Source organism: Schistocerca gregaria, chromosome 8, assembly GCF_023897955.1.
Source record: "Schistocerca gregaria isolate iqSchGreg1 chromosome 8, iqSchGreg1.2, whole genome shotgun sequence".
NCBI classification, from domain to species: Eukaryota; Metazoa; Arthropoda; class Insecta; order Orthoptera; family Acrididae; genus Schistocerca; species Schistocerca gregaria.
The window spans coordinates 279,693,984-279,709,511 of NC_064927.1; the positions used below are offsets into that span (position 1 = coordinate 279,693,984).

At 42.9% G+C, this 15,528-nt stretch overlaps 1 protein-coding gene across 1 annotated transcript in view; it reads left to right on the forward strand.

Moving 5' to 3' along the window:
• The window catches only part of LOC126284244 (PDZ and LIM domain protein 3), a 387,642-nt gene that overhangs the window by 60,467 nt on the left and 311,647 nt on the right, over positions 1-15,528 (forward strand). Inside the window, exon 3 of the mRNA XM_049983040.1 lies at positions 14,840-14,988. Coding sequence (XP_049838997.1) covers positions 14,840-14,988 — 149 coding nt within the window. The remainder of the gene's footprint in view (positions 1-14,839; positions 14,989-15,528) is intronic.

Genomic DNA, 15,528 nt, shown 5'->3' on the forward strand with positions numbered 1-15,528 from the left:
ATGAGGAGATGCAATTCTACGGTCGGATGTCATTGGATTTCGCGGAATAATTCCAGAAACTGTGGCGTTATTTTCAGGCGTAACTGCGGTTTGTTTGCGGCCAACATGCCCCACTAGATCATCAGTTACGCTGCCTGTTCGTTGAAATTTTGCGAAGAGCGTACGAATGGTTTTCGCATCGGGTCCTTTTGGAACATTAAATCGTGCTTGAAAACTTCGCCTTGTTGCCGTAGGACTCTCTTCTAACCTGTGGTACTCAAGCACCAGAAAAACGCGTTGTTCAATGGAGTACATGGTTTTAATCTCTTCCTTCGGTAGGCTAACCTCCTTTCACGTTTCAATAGTGGAACTGATCGCTCTGGGCTTTGGATCACTATTTATACTAGGCATTACGAATGGCGATTACAGCGCCATCTGTTAGCAGCTTTTGTAACTATTATTTCAAACTGTTGTATAAACTTCTTACAGCTTTCACAATAAACATACCGTTTACTGCATTCCTCTATCGATCTTTGTTTTCGAGATATTTAATTTTGAAATCAGGGAGTCCTTTTCTGGACACCCTGTATTTTGATTCTTTTTCCACAGTCCAGCACACGTTCTTCCTGTATTCATGCTTGTTCAGTCCTTAGCGTGCTATCCACTGGGTCATCTTACCAGGGAAGGGGGGAGGGAGAGGTGATGGGGAACTAATTTAGTAATACTTGTAAATTTTAACAAATTTCTCCTTTTCAGAGACGTTTTTCTTACTAATGGGAGTCTGCTTTTTATATTCTCTATATTTTGGCGGTCGTCAGTTTGCTGCCCACATAGTAAAACTCATTCGCTGCTTTTGGTTTCTCGCTTCCTTATGTCGTTTATATGCTTGTCTACGCCTGGCGTTTTAGTTAGTACCAGTAAACCCCTGTATCTTTAAATAATGTAACTCCCATTGTGAAAACAGCTTCCAACTTCTGATAGCTTAAAACTGAGTTAACTTGTTAAATATTTGACTGTAGGCATCTAAGCGAGGAAAGTTTACATATGGTTTGTAATTATGTTTGAAGTTTGTTTGAAATCGCTAATTACTTAACACTCGATGAGCATATTGTCGTAAATTGCGCCTCTTTTTGAGCAGAAGCTAGTTGTTCGCGAATCTCAATATTTGTACGCCTTATCGCCTCAACTATGTGCCGTACAATGCCACAATTTTGCACTTACATTCAGTGATATATGTGGATAATTTATGTAAAATTCAATGGGAATAGAATTAACACAAAAGAAGTTATAAATTAAAACGTCATGCGTGATGTTGAAGTTTTACTGCATCGGCAGCAAAAATGTAACCTGTAACTCTTTTCCTTTCGCGAGTCAACTAGAAAAGTTTCGTAAACGTTTAAGATTTTCTGTAGAGCTTTTTTTTAATGTCGTTATGAGCTCTCATTCTCAAATACTGGATGACTATAGTTAGGGTACCTGGGCGCCATGAGTTTCGCTGTCCGAAGATGTACGTATATACAGTGTCAAGCTGTAATATTTGCTTACTGTGTTAAACCTTTAAGCTAAGATTGTACGTCTTAGTGTGTTGATGATAAGAGCATTTTAAATTTTTAAATTCGTTCACTAATTTCATGAAACTTTGAAAAAAAAAAAAGAAAAATACCCTCGGAAGCCGGTACAAAGATAACCTGTGACTGGAACTGGGTTACCTTTCGCAGGTTATCATTTAGTAATAAAGATGACAATGCCTCTTAGATATGTTAGTCTACATGTGACATATGATAATCCAAGGTTATTCACCATATGGTTATTTTAAAGAAGAGAGAGAATTTTTAAATTCGTTGTTTGCAAATAGATTTTAATTTCTTGCATTATAGTTACTGAAGAAGCGCTGAAAAGTAAAATCTTTTTGACTGTGTCAGACAAAAGTAAACTAAATTATGGTCACTTACGATTATAAACATTAGAGCATTTCAGTTCTTGTTCGAACATCTCCAGTCCTCTTCATTATAAGGTAAACCACCACCTAAGAGCCCTCTGCTCTTCTGTCTGTAGGAAAAGTTGCGGAGTTCAGACTGGGCAATTAGTGGATGTCTCCACGACCTTTTCTGGGAGCAAATTTCACGGGGCTCAGTTTACAGGGCAGCGCCCGCACATTTTGGAGGCAGTTCTCGTGAGTCAGCCGACAGCCCACGCAGCCACACACTTGAAGTGAGTGGGTACTCGGCCCGTCCGTGTCACACACTACGTGGGCTCCGTCGTCGTGATTCACCGCAACACTCAGAAAAGACCGTGTGCTAAACCGTGGACAGAAATAATACGCCCAGACGAGTAGACGGCTACGGTCGGAGTGGAACTGCGTGGTTGTCATTTCCGTGGCTTTACATTCTAGGTTGGGTTGGGTTATTTGGGGAAGGAGACCAGACAGCGAGATCATCGGTCTCATAGGATTAGGGAAGGACGGGGAAGGAAGACGGCCGTGCGCTATGAAAGGAACCATCCCGACATTTGCCAGGAGCGATTTAAGGAAATCACGGAAAACCTAAATCAGGATGGCCGGACGCGGGATTTTTGTGTTTTTGTGGTTTTACGGCGCACAACTACAATGGTCAGTAGCGCCCATGGACGCGGGATTGAACCTTCGTCCTCCCGAATGCGAGTCCAGTGTTTAACCACTGCGCCACTTCGCTCGGTTGCTTTACATTCTGCTATCCCCACTTTGTTTCAGAGTTCATAGGTAAACCCATTGCGGTGACCTCACTGGAAGCTATACATTTGTTTCATACTAATTGCGCAGTGGCTGAGATACGGGGAGGGTGAGAGTTCACGAGCTTCCCAATTTCGACTTTCCGTAGCTTTTTATAATCACTCCCTGTCAGTGACGTACTGGTCCTTTCAAGCGGAGGACACGACCGATCGCTTTCCACGAAAGTATCCAATCCAGGTACTTCTCAGTCTCTAATAAACTCACCGTCGAGGAGGTGTTAAACTTTCCTTCATTTCTTTGTTCCCCGCAAAGTACTGGAAAGACAAGTTTTCGAGTTTAACGTCATGTTGACGCTCTGGTGGTTATAAGACAGAACCGTAATTGGTTACTTACGGGGCTTTGTTGGAGAAACCAGTGCAAAGTTCGCCAGAAGTGATTCAGAGACATTGCAGAAAACAATCCAGAAAGACGAGGTGAAGACGATGTCTTAACCACTGCCGCGTCACTCTTTGCTATGTAAAAAGAGTTGCGGGAGTGGTGTTACTGCAGATGCAGTGAATCAGTCCATTAGCTCTACATTCATGCTGCGTCCTAACGTTTATAGAAGTCCCGCAGGTCGACGCAAATTATATGCGTTGTTGGAGAAAGAAAAGAAATAAAGTTGTATTAACACTTTGTCGACATCAAGGTTGTTCAGTACCCTATAGTTACTATTTCAGTCAGAGATGCTGGGGAGTATGTGGTCTTGTTTTATGAAGACATCAATCTGACATTTTGCCGGCCGCAGTGGCCGTGCGGTTCTAGGCGCTACAGTCTGGAGCCGAGCGACCGCTATGGTCGCAGGTTCGAATCCAACCTCGGCCGTGGATCTGTGTGATGTCCTTAGGTTAGTTAGGTTCTTTAGGTTTAAGTTCTAGGCGACTAATGACGTCAGAAGTTAGTCACATAGTGCTCAGAGCCAGCCATTCTGACATTTTTATCTGAAGTAACTCTGCCATTCCTCCAGTTTATTAAATCCTTTCGTCCGTGATTATTTTCAATAGCTCCTTCTCGGTTGGTAGTTTAGTCTTGTATTTTTAGTGCTGAGCATTGCACAGGCTGCTGTTAAGTAATTTAAACGCATATTCTATGCACTGGAACTGGTGACAGAACTTCTTCCTCAGGGAGTACAGACTAATCAAGACAGCTTTCAGCATGACATTTTTCCTCATTTTAAACTGTGTGTACCACGCCATCTTCTATCCATTACATCTTACCATAACACATTTCAGAACTGTGAGATTTTCTTTGCCATATTCACATTACGCACCATACTGATTAACTAGCACGTCTGTACAGTCTAAATAGTTTAAGAAAAACGAACGATTGTAAACCAGTGAATACATTTCGAATAGCTATCAGGAAGCATTTGCGGTAGTGCTGGCCCATTGTAGATGTTACAGTTTTAGACTTAGTTGCAGAACGGTGACGTGTTGCGTTCATGAGTGACACAGTTTAAATGGCTGGCAGGGGGTATTTGTCCTTTTGAACTGGCGTGGCGAACTGTGGAGTGATTGGACGTAGGCCAAAGAAAGCTCGGCGTTGCGGCCATTAGTGAGCGGCGCGTTGTCGTTGGTACTCGACGAAACAGACGCGAGGGAGGCGACTATTTGCGTGAAGACGACGTTGTTTCCCAGTTTATATTTTAATTTCCATCGAGTCCTTAATTTATGAAGAGTAGGCAAGTTGCTATGTCTAACAAACAGGCTTACAAACAATTCTGTATGAGCATGTTTGCTGATGACGCTGTAGTGTATGGGAAGGTGTCGTCGTTGAGTGGCTGTAGGAATATACGACTTAGACAAAATTTGTAGTTGGTGTGGTGAACAGCAGTTTGCTCTAAATGCAGAAAAATGTAAGTTAATGTGGATGAATAGGAAAACAGATTCCTGTAATGTCCGAATACAGCATTAGTACGGTGCTCCTTGGCACAGTCACTTCGATGAAATATCTGGACTTAACGTTGCAAAGCCATATGAAATAGAATGAGCATGTGCAGTTGGTCGTATGGTAGGTGAATGCTGAACTTTGTTTTATTCGGTGAATTTTGGGAAAGTATAACTTATTCATAAAGGACACGGCTTTACAACTCGAGGGCGACCCATTCTTGAGTACTGTTTGAGTGTTTGGGATCCCTACCAGGTCTGATTATGGGAAAATAGCGAAGCAATTCAGAGGCGGGATGCTAGAGCTGTTAACGGAGATGCTACGACTTAAAAGGGATTCCCTGGAGGGAAGACGGCGCTATTATTGAAGAACGCTATTGAGAAAATGTAGAAAACTGGCATTTGAGGCTGGCTGCAGAACGATTCTACAGATAGAGTCGCACTCAGCGCTCGATAGTGAACGGTGGCGAGTGATAGCCATTGGCCAGGACTGTAGGAGGGTCCCCGTGAATGAGACAGAGAACTACACTTGCCGATAATTGGGACAGGCCCAAATTCTCTAACACAGCCTGCAATAAGTGGTGCACAAATCGGTCAGATGAGCAGTCTAGGTCAACTGCCATGAGGGCGCCTTCTAAGCGACATCCTGACATGAGCGCTACCCCATCTCTATAAGAGCTTAATGCCGTGTTTATGTTACTGCCACCTCCCAGACTTGTTTGGTCAACGTGAATGGTATCTTTGGCAGTAGCGAAGAGGGGAGCACGAAGTATGCGTGTGAATAGCTTGTAATCTGGATTCACTAATGTCAACGTCAGAAGTCTTGCGGTCTTCACACACCGTTTGGTCTTCGCACAGGGATGATCATGCTCTCCAGAATTCTCGGGGAGGAAGGAGAGGCGCCAAAGTCTGGATCCAGGAGCTCGCAGCACATCTGCTGCCAAACTTCCTCCATCAAATCAGAAAAGTGGAAGACCACCAGGTCCAGGGGATTTGATTCTCGTGCCCCGCGACAAGAGCATACGCATATCTTCCAGCGTGACGGCCTCCAAGAATATGGCGTCGCCTTGCACCCAACCCGAAGGTTCAGAACGTCTTTAACGTCATTCTCAGGTCGTTGACCTGCTGGATAGAGTGTGCGGTAATAATCTGTGAGGACACGGAAGATGGTGCTGTGTGTTTCTCTGCAAGTTACCCATCCGCCGCAGTAACTGCGATGATGAGTCGCCTCTTATTTTGCCTCCGTTCTCTGACGATGTGATAAAGAGAAGCAAGTTCCTCTGAAATGAAATCTTCCAGTCTCGCTTGAATGTGCGTGCCGTCCAATCTGGCAGCCGTGATTTAATGAAGCCGTGCCTGTGTCTAGTGGACGGCTGTTTGGCACTCTGGCGAAGGTTATTGCGACGCTAGCCCTCTCATGTAGTAAAAGTCAGAGGTCGATCATTGACAAAGTGCCCTGTTTCGTCCATACGCCAAGAGCGTGGGACGAATAGCTGGTTTGGCGCAGTGTGTCCACCATTTTGTCGCGGAATCATATAAATGAAGTCGTCGTTCACATTTGTGCCAAGTATCAGTGTTGGCTACACGGCAAGTCACTTCTCGGAGAACGCTGACGTTAATGTGGTGGTGGTTAGTGATTAACGTCCCGTCGACAACGAGGTCATTAGAGACGGAGCGAAAGCTCGGGTTAGGGAAGGATTGGGAAGGAAATCGGCCGTGCCCTTTCAAAGGAACCACCCCGGCATTTGCCGGAAACGATTTAGGGAAATCACGGAAAACCTAAATCAGGATGGCCGGAGACGGGATTGAACCGTCGTCCTCCCGAATGCTGACGTTAAGAGTCCAAGGTCATCTACTATGGTTAGTCTGTTGTCGTGGCACAGTTTCGACGCAGATGAAGGCTTGATAGTCAGTGAATGCAGCGGGCCACAGCTCGGCACTGACAGTCGCTGTCGCTGCCCAAAAACATCGGGAAACGTAAATCCTGTCCAAGCTGCTGGTCGACTGGTTGGTGAAGAGTGTATATCTGCGTCGGTCACCTTGGATTAGTGTCCATGTATCATGCAAAGCGAGGTCGCCGACCGTAGCATGAAGGGCTGGACACGGAACATGATGAGGGATCTAATCTTTAGCGCGTAAGATGCTGTTCAAGTCCCCGCCCACCACAAAGTACTCTGTAACGACTTGAAACGATGGAGGTACGTCAGTAGCGTAACAGAGCGTCCGCTCTTAACGCTTAGCAGTGCCAGGCGGGGCATACAGATTCACAAAGCGGACTGGGCCGATAGTGAGCGCAACTCTGATGACAAATATGGAATATTCATTGGTTCTATGACATCGCGTAGTAGTATGGCAGTAAGACCACCACTGTCGGTAGTTGAGTCGTATAAGACGTGTATCCATAAACATCAAGGAGCAAATCAAACAGTACCTTTTGAAGAAACACGATACCAATGTCCGCCGCATGAATCGTGGCCTTTAACAGCTGGATTTTGTTCGTGAAAATTAAGCCGTCGACATTGACTGTACCTATCCCATACACATGGCTCATTGGATTGCACGACGTATTCTCCAGTCGTTTAAACCAGTAAGCGCCTCGTCACCGTCTGACCGCCGTGGTCACCCGCAACATATTATAACTCCAGAATCAGATTTTCACTCTGCAGCGGAGTGTGCGCTGATATGAAACTTCCTGGCAGATTAAAACTGGCAGAAGTAAAGCTGTGAGTACCGGGCGCGAGTCGTGCTTCGGTAGGTCAGCTGGTAGAGCACTTGCCCGCAAACGGCACAGGTCCCGAGTTCGAGTCTCGGTCAGGCACACAGTTTTTATCTGCCAGGAAGTTTCATATTATTACTGATCGGCAGAGACAAGATGTCCGTCCGACGATCCGCGTGCCGCGGGCATCAGGTAGTCGCTCGAGTCCGACATCATTCTTTCCATTTCCATCTTGTACGCCCAGTCACCAATGGAGGTGTGATACGTTAGACGAGGATGACTTTCACCTGGTATCTCAGCCACAAAATCGTCAGGGGGCTCGTCAGTGCATTGAGCATCGTCCAACATCCTTGGGCGGACGTTGCCAGCAGCGAACCAGGAACCGTTGGAGTGGGGCCCACAGCAAGGGCCGCAGGGGGATTGTTCTCGTCATCTTGAAACCTGTCACCATCTCGTGAAGCGTTTCCTGCGCACAGCCTCTTCTTCTTTCGTCGTTTGAGAGACTTCTGATTTCGGGAACGGTTGTCCGCGTCCTGTGGATCACGACGAACAGTAGTTACCTCCCGCATCTCCGCGTTCGAGCTCGAATCGATCTTCTAGTGTTCTCCTCCCTCACACGGATGCAGAAGTGGTCGCTGCTGTCGAGCAGGTGCTGGAGGCGGCGTCGTAGCGCGGAAACTGGGTCCGCTGGTGTCTGCTGTCGAGCACGTGCAGGAGGCGGCGTCGTAGCGCGGAAACTGGGTCCGCTGGTGTCTGCAACTGGAACGGAACAACGTCTCTGCAGCTCTTCCTTCCCGAACCCCAAAAAGTCCGCGGTTGACCGTCATAAACGACGATCGCTTGACAGCCACCAACGGTCACATACGATGGGAAGTGTTTGCGCAGGTCGATTCGCACCTGACGCACTCCATTCAGAAAACGTGACTTGGTACTTCCCGGCAAGGCCGTAGTGCGTCCACGACAAACGTGGCCGGAACTTCAAACGGCAGCTCGAAGACTCGTATGTTCCGAACACCGCTGCTTGCATGGTCGACAGTCACTACACTCACTTTGCCGTCTGAGTGGTGGAAACGATATCCGTCGGTGGAACGGCGATTAAGCGTTTCGCACGCTGCTTCATCTACAAATTTCAGGTAAACTGTGCTGGAGACGACCGAAAGATGTTTACCGAGAAGTTCCTGTGGATCGACGTGCATTACTTCACGCAAGAAACGCTCTACTTCGTATGCTTCCTACTGAGCATGGAACGTTCACTTTATCGTGGTCTTTCTGTACGAAAGCGCCATCGTCTTTCGAGGTGACCTGTCTACACTGCAAAACCAGCACCCGCACGAGTAAACAACGGGCCGCTCGAGGAACGCCACACAGAGCCCCAAGCACGCCCGCTTCACAACACGGCTGAGAGCCGACTGTCACTAAGTCACCCTGCCACAGCGGTTCACACAATTGCACGAATTAACCTGGCAAGCATCTCTCCTCGATCCAAATTCTCACTGCCACCCCAGTCTACTTTATATTCCCTCTTACACACTAACAGTTCTGTCAACGGCTGTGCCTAGCGCAGCTGCCGAATAAGCAGGGTTCGATTCTCGGCCTTAGTGCAACTTTCCACTCCCCGCTTGTCTACATACACAAAAACAAGGTAATCATGGGTGCTGCTGTTCACAGAATTTCTATAGAAACATCGCGTTTCCAAAACAAAATGTGTAATGTAACTACTTGAAAGCCAATGAATCATAAACCAATTCAAGACTAGTAAAAGAAATATGAATTGCACTCTGACGGAAAAACTCGTAACGCCAAGGAAATGTGCGACATAAACGAAATCTCTTGATGCAATAATTTACCAACAGCCGTATGTATTGTAGAAATTTATTTTATGAACTTCTTATGTGCTACCAGATTCGTCATAACACTGATGCCATCTTCAGGCCCCTGTACAATAGGTAGAACAAATGTACTATTATAAGAAATATAGAACATACGTTAACAATTGACAGATATCATGTTAACTATCTAAGTGGCTCAAAAAGACATATTGTATATCATTAAAACTATATGTAACGTTAGGGCAAATATGCTTCTGCCTGTGTCATGCTGTTGTCAAGAGGTATTCACTGTTTTACTCGAATATAGCATGACAGATGAACGTATGTATACGCTATTCATAAATCCGTACCACACAGTTGTAATAGGCCATGAAACACAACAATCAAATTTACTGCATACAATAATATGTCCAGTGGAATAATTTTATTTAATAATTAATTAATATAAATAAATAATAAAATAAATTAAAATACAAGAATATGTGACATAAGCATGTCAGACTACATAAGTTACATATGTGTAGCCTAGGTCGTATTATGTTTGGTAAGACATATAACTGTCGCAAGATTAACGATATAAAGCATAAAAGAGTGGCATTCACGATTTAAACCAATTCAATTGTACTGTAAAAATCATCAAACATCTGGTCAGCGTTGGCACTTCATTAAAACCCCTATGTAAGACCACCCCGCACTGTTCTGAGTGGATTAATGCAACGACAGTAGCTGCCTCATATAGTCATAGATACAAAGAAGATTCTCAATCTCTGTATATCAAAAAATGTCTATCTCCCTACATATATGTCCTATACGATTATGTAGGATTATACCAAGTAGAATCGAACGAATAAAAAGGAAAGGAAGAAAAAGAAAAATATAGGAGGCCGCCTATAAGTCCGAACATAAACCTCAAAATGAAATGTAGACCATCCCTAAGACTAAGGGTACCACCTACAACCACGTCAAATCACTATCAAGGTTGCATTAAGGCCGGGTGTAGTAACGTATGAGATGACTATCAGGATCTTAAGTACATCATCCAGTGTCATCATATTCTGTCTCCTGACCTTAATGAGTCGGAAACTGTCTGCATGGGTCAAAATGTCACGGTACCTAAACACCGGTCAAAATATTTGACTAGTTAAAATCAACAATAACGAATTTATACCCATGAGCTAAGTATCAAGGATATGCAATGTTACATCATGTATAAAATTAGTTAATTGGCAACTCAAGAGTGCAACGACAGGTGAACAGTACAGTAATCCAAAGGGGTTAGAAAATGGTGATGGACACATGCACGTTATGGCAGTGGACAACTTGCACAGGAGGGAAAAAATGTAGTATTGACCCATATGTGCCTTATACTGGCAAGCATCAAAATAGCATCTAAGTATAGTACGCAAAACTCCAAAGTATTATACTAAAGTCCCCATGATCATCAGTATTCAAGTATTATAAGTATTTCATTTGAAGATGTATGGCAACATTGACCTAACAATATCTATCAGAGCATAAGTAATTTTGCTGGGACATCACTGATGATCTGGACCAACAAGTTAAAATATAAGTCACTGCCTATTTATGCATACCGATATCATTAAATCTTGACATGGTAACACCTATAACGCTGTGTCTGTAAACTGTTCATCCATCCTAGGTACCAGCTTACCACATACTCACTGTGGTAAACACCCCCTTATAACTAAATTGTAGTAAGGTTATACGAACAACTAACAGGGAAATGTTATCAGAAGTAAGTCAAAAACATTATCTCTAACGTTACCATATAGGCGTAAAGACTCACTGGCCTCAAATGTATCAGAGGCCAAGTAATTCGATGGGGACGCAGTGGTTCGATTAAGTTCAAATAATACAAATCGGATGCGAACCAAGCACAAACACTCAACATATACGAGTCAAAGCTAAAAATGTAAAATATGTTAACTTCAGATAACGAACCCCTAACTTAGGTGTCAATGGCTACCTACACCTTGGTCAAAACTACTAAATATTGTCCATCCTGTCACTTATATCTACATGAGGCGTTGCCGTGATATTAAAAATAAGTACACACATTTACTAGGATTCATATAGGAAGAGGTTGACAGACGAAATGCAATTATTGCGTACCTCTACTGCCCAATATGCCAGAGAGGTGTTGGGCGGTTCTAGGCGCTACAGTGCGGAACCGCACGACCGCTACGGTCGCAGGTTCGAATCTTGCCTCGGGCATGGTTGTGTGTGATGTCCTTAGGTTAGTTAGGTTTAAGTAGTTCTAAGTTCCAGGGGACTGATGACCTCAGAAGTTAAGTCCCATAGTGCTCAGACCCATTTGAACCATTTTTTTTGTATCGGGTGAGATATTTGTACACCAGAATCTAACTCTCAGTCTACTTATAACCATTCAAACACCTTCTCTAATACATTACTACAATATTATAATGCATAATTAAAGAAGATGGTAATTAGGGTTTTATAGAGTAAAATATATCAGTCACCACACGTCATAGTGGTAAGAACGCTATACACGGAAGGAGCTATATAACTGGATCCGTGAATCAAATATAAAATACAAAACAATGGGGTTAATGACGGAGTTTCAAAAAAAAAAAATGGTTCAAATGGCTCTGAGCACTATGGGACTTAACATCTTAGGTCATCAGTCCCCTAGAACTTAGAACTACTTAAACTTAACTAAACTAAGGACAACACACAACATCCAGCCATCACGAGGCAGAGAAAATCCCTGACCCCGCCGGGAATCGAACCCGGGAATCCGGGCGTGGGAAGCGAGAACGCTACCGCACGACCACGAGATGTGGACGGAGTTTCAAGAAGACATCAACACACTACGTTTTTTGATCGACATACCGCTATGCAGCGGCTCTTGGTGGCCAGGCGACGCAGACTGAGGCTGTTTGCAAACATCGATGTGTGGTCAAAGATGAAACCATAGAGTCAAAGGTTATAGGTAGCGTTGCTGGTAAGAATCTATAACAGTATAGTCGTTTCTAGTGGATCTCTAGTGAGGACGACGCATTACAAATCAAGCTATGAGGAGGCTAACATATCCAAGGACTATTAATGTTCTTGATATTTGAGTAATAGGTCGTGAAAAATTTCGAAAAAGAAATTATTTTTGGATTCTGTTTGCTCATTCAATAGATTTTTATCCTCTTGCTCTGCATGGATGTAAATTTCCGACTCTTCAGGTATATCCATCGTCCCTCCTTTATCGATAATATGTAGTATTTCTAAATTATCATGAATATTTATGATCGTATGTTTCGTTTTTCGCAAATGTTCTTTAAAGGTGGAGTGCTCAATAGTATGCAAAGCTGTATGTTCACGGAACATTTCTTTAAATGTCCCACTAGTCTGACTAACATATATTCCGTCGCAGTCACTACGTTTAATTTTGTAGACTCCAGATCTCATAAGGGGGTCGTGTTTTTCTACAGAATGAGTGAGTGTGTTTTTACTGGTGAAGCCTAATTCTATATTGTTTTTACAGAACGTTTGCGCGACTCTGTAGGAGATAGGACCTAAGAATTCCATGCTAGAATGTATCTTTTTACTGCTTTCATTCCGGGATAGAGCAATTTCGTGCAGTAAATTCGATTTCTTTTTGCGAACTTTACTATGAATCTTATCAATAATCTCAGGTTTGTATCCATATCTTACCGTTCTATCTTTTAGTATGCTCTTTTCTTTTTTGATTTCAGCGTTTGCTAACGGGGTTTTTCTCATTCTGCTAACCATGCTGTAAAAGAAAGAAGTTTTGTATGTATTGAAATGCATAGAACCGATTGGTATAGCAGCATCAGAAGTTGTAGATTTTCTGAAAATGTTTAAACAATGCCTGCCATTCATATTTTGATAGTTATATCGAGAAAATCTATTCTGTCCTCAGTTTGTTGCTCATATGTGAACGCTATTTTATGGGGAAGGTTATTGAAAATACTTAAAAGTTTATCTAACCCATTATTCCTTTCTTTGTATAATATGATGGTGTCGTCTACGTATCGAAACTAGTAAAGTATTAAGTCATTTAGCTCTGAGTGTTGTATAAAGGCTAAAATTTCAGTATGGTTCAAAAAGATGTTAGGTAGTGTCCCTGATAAGTAATATCCCATGGCTAACCCATCTTGTTGTTGAAAGATTTCATTATTGAACTGAAAGTAATTGTAAGAGAGAACCAGCTTGAGCAACTGGATGAACTCTTCAATTTCACTTACTGACATGTTTAGACTTGAGGAAATTCTTGTTGCAGATATCAAGCTACATGTAGTAATTAACACACAAGTGATCCAGAAAATTCATGCACACTAAATGTAAAGGTATTTACAAAAAGAAACTATCTGTTGTTTGAACTAAATATGCATATAATTTTATAATCATTGAACAAAAATGTTCACATTGCAGAATAAATAAAAACGAAAACCCCCTGATGATGGCACAATGGTGCCGAAACATGTTTGGGTACTGAGAAAAAACGGTGTTTTGCATAACTGGCGAGCGTCACTTCCAACAATATTGATATTTTGTTTATGTAGGTGTTTCGTAAAACCGAAAACTAAGCCAGTGGGATAATTTGGAACAATTTGTATTAGATATTTCAAACTTTGTTACAGAATGACGAAGAAATTCTCAATGTATCTTGAGTTTTATCAAAAATTTCTTATAAAATGAGACATAACTGTCCTCATTGTAGCCAATAGCTACAAAACATGCCTTGCTTGCATCACTACTCTCCCATGCGACACTTGTTTCATCGACACTTTGCACGCCTATTTAAAATCAATCAAGTTAAAGTGTGTGAACTATACTTTTCATACATAATTTGATTGCTGGACTCCTTACTTTTGAACTGGTAGAAGTTGGTAGACCTCTTTCTGCCAATGATATGCCAATAATAATAATAATAATAATAATACAATGTAGATCGTACAGCAATGTAGTTGTCATTATATAGTTACTGTTGTGTTGTACTTTTTATTAGTTCCTTCATCTGTTGCAAATTGAACAGATGAAATTACTGGGCCATTGTGGGAACTACCTACAACTCGGATATATTTAAGCATCTGATGTGTATGTCCCAAATTTACTGTTAAAGATTCGTGATACAAAATGCAACGTTTGTATAAAGCGAGTTGACCACGTGAGAAAGAAGCGGTTCAGACATATGTTTCACAAGCTGTAACCACCACAGAGTGTCACGTGTTAATGCTAGCATTTAAAAAAATGTAATTATTGGTAATTTATGCAATCAGTACTACAATCGTATAAAGTCTGATAATAGTAATTATCTTACAAAAATAATATACTTTCCTGACCGAAACACAATCAAACCGTTTCGTTTTTACCCCCTCGGGGGTAATTACGTAAATTAGTTGGGAACCAGTGTTCTACGCACTGTGCTGTGAGGCGGGAGGGGCAGTAGTCACGTTACCACTCATAGCAAAGCTGCGCCTCATACCTACCGTGTAAGTTTGGAATGACATTCAAAATCTGCAGAGCTCTTATGGAAAAACCTTAACCGAAACAGTAGCGACGTCACTTTGGAGGTCAATATAATTTTGTTGACGCCAAAATTCTGTTTTGAATAGCGGAAAGCTCACTCCATACTCAATGGTGTGTAGGACTGCTGACACAGGTGTGCGTGTGTTGCGTGTTGCAGGCGCAGCCAGGGTCGCCTGCGGACGGGCGTCTGAAGCGCGGGGACATGATCACCAAGATAGCAGAGTACGATGCGCGGGATCTCCGCCACCAAGACGCGCAGACGCTCTTCCAGAACGCCGGCAACTCCATCTCCGTCGTCGTCCAGCGGTGAGTAGCCGCTCCTATGATTTACCCAATACAACACTCAAAGAACGTCACGAAGTACCCCCAGAAGAGTGTAACAAGGTCAATGCGAAAGGAAGCAGGTGCTGCCTGCTGTATTACCGGAAAATCAGTTTAGTAAGGAGTGGTTGCAAAACACGGAAACGAATATTTTACAGAAGAATGGAAAATGTGATAGAAGCCGACCTCGACGAAAATCAGTTGGGGTTCTTAAGAATTATAGGAAAACACAAAGCAATATACACCGTCCGTCCAAAATGTTTCGAGACTGATTTTATTACTGGCGCGCCGACATCGGCGCAGTAACTACGGTGGCAGCTACAACTAACAACTGTAAACAACAGATATGCAGTCGATCAGTCAGTAGTGAGCAATGTTAAGTTGTGGGCTTCCGATCGAAATATGTCAACATTGTGTCACAAATCGAAATGGAGAAACACTTTAGATCAAGTGTTCATGACATTTTTCCGGATTGTTTTGCAGAACCAAAATTATGTACGAAGTTTGTTCGCACAACTTGACTCC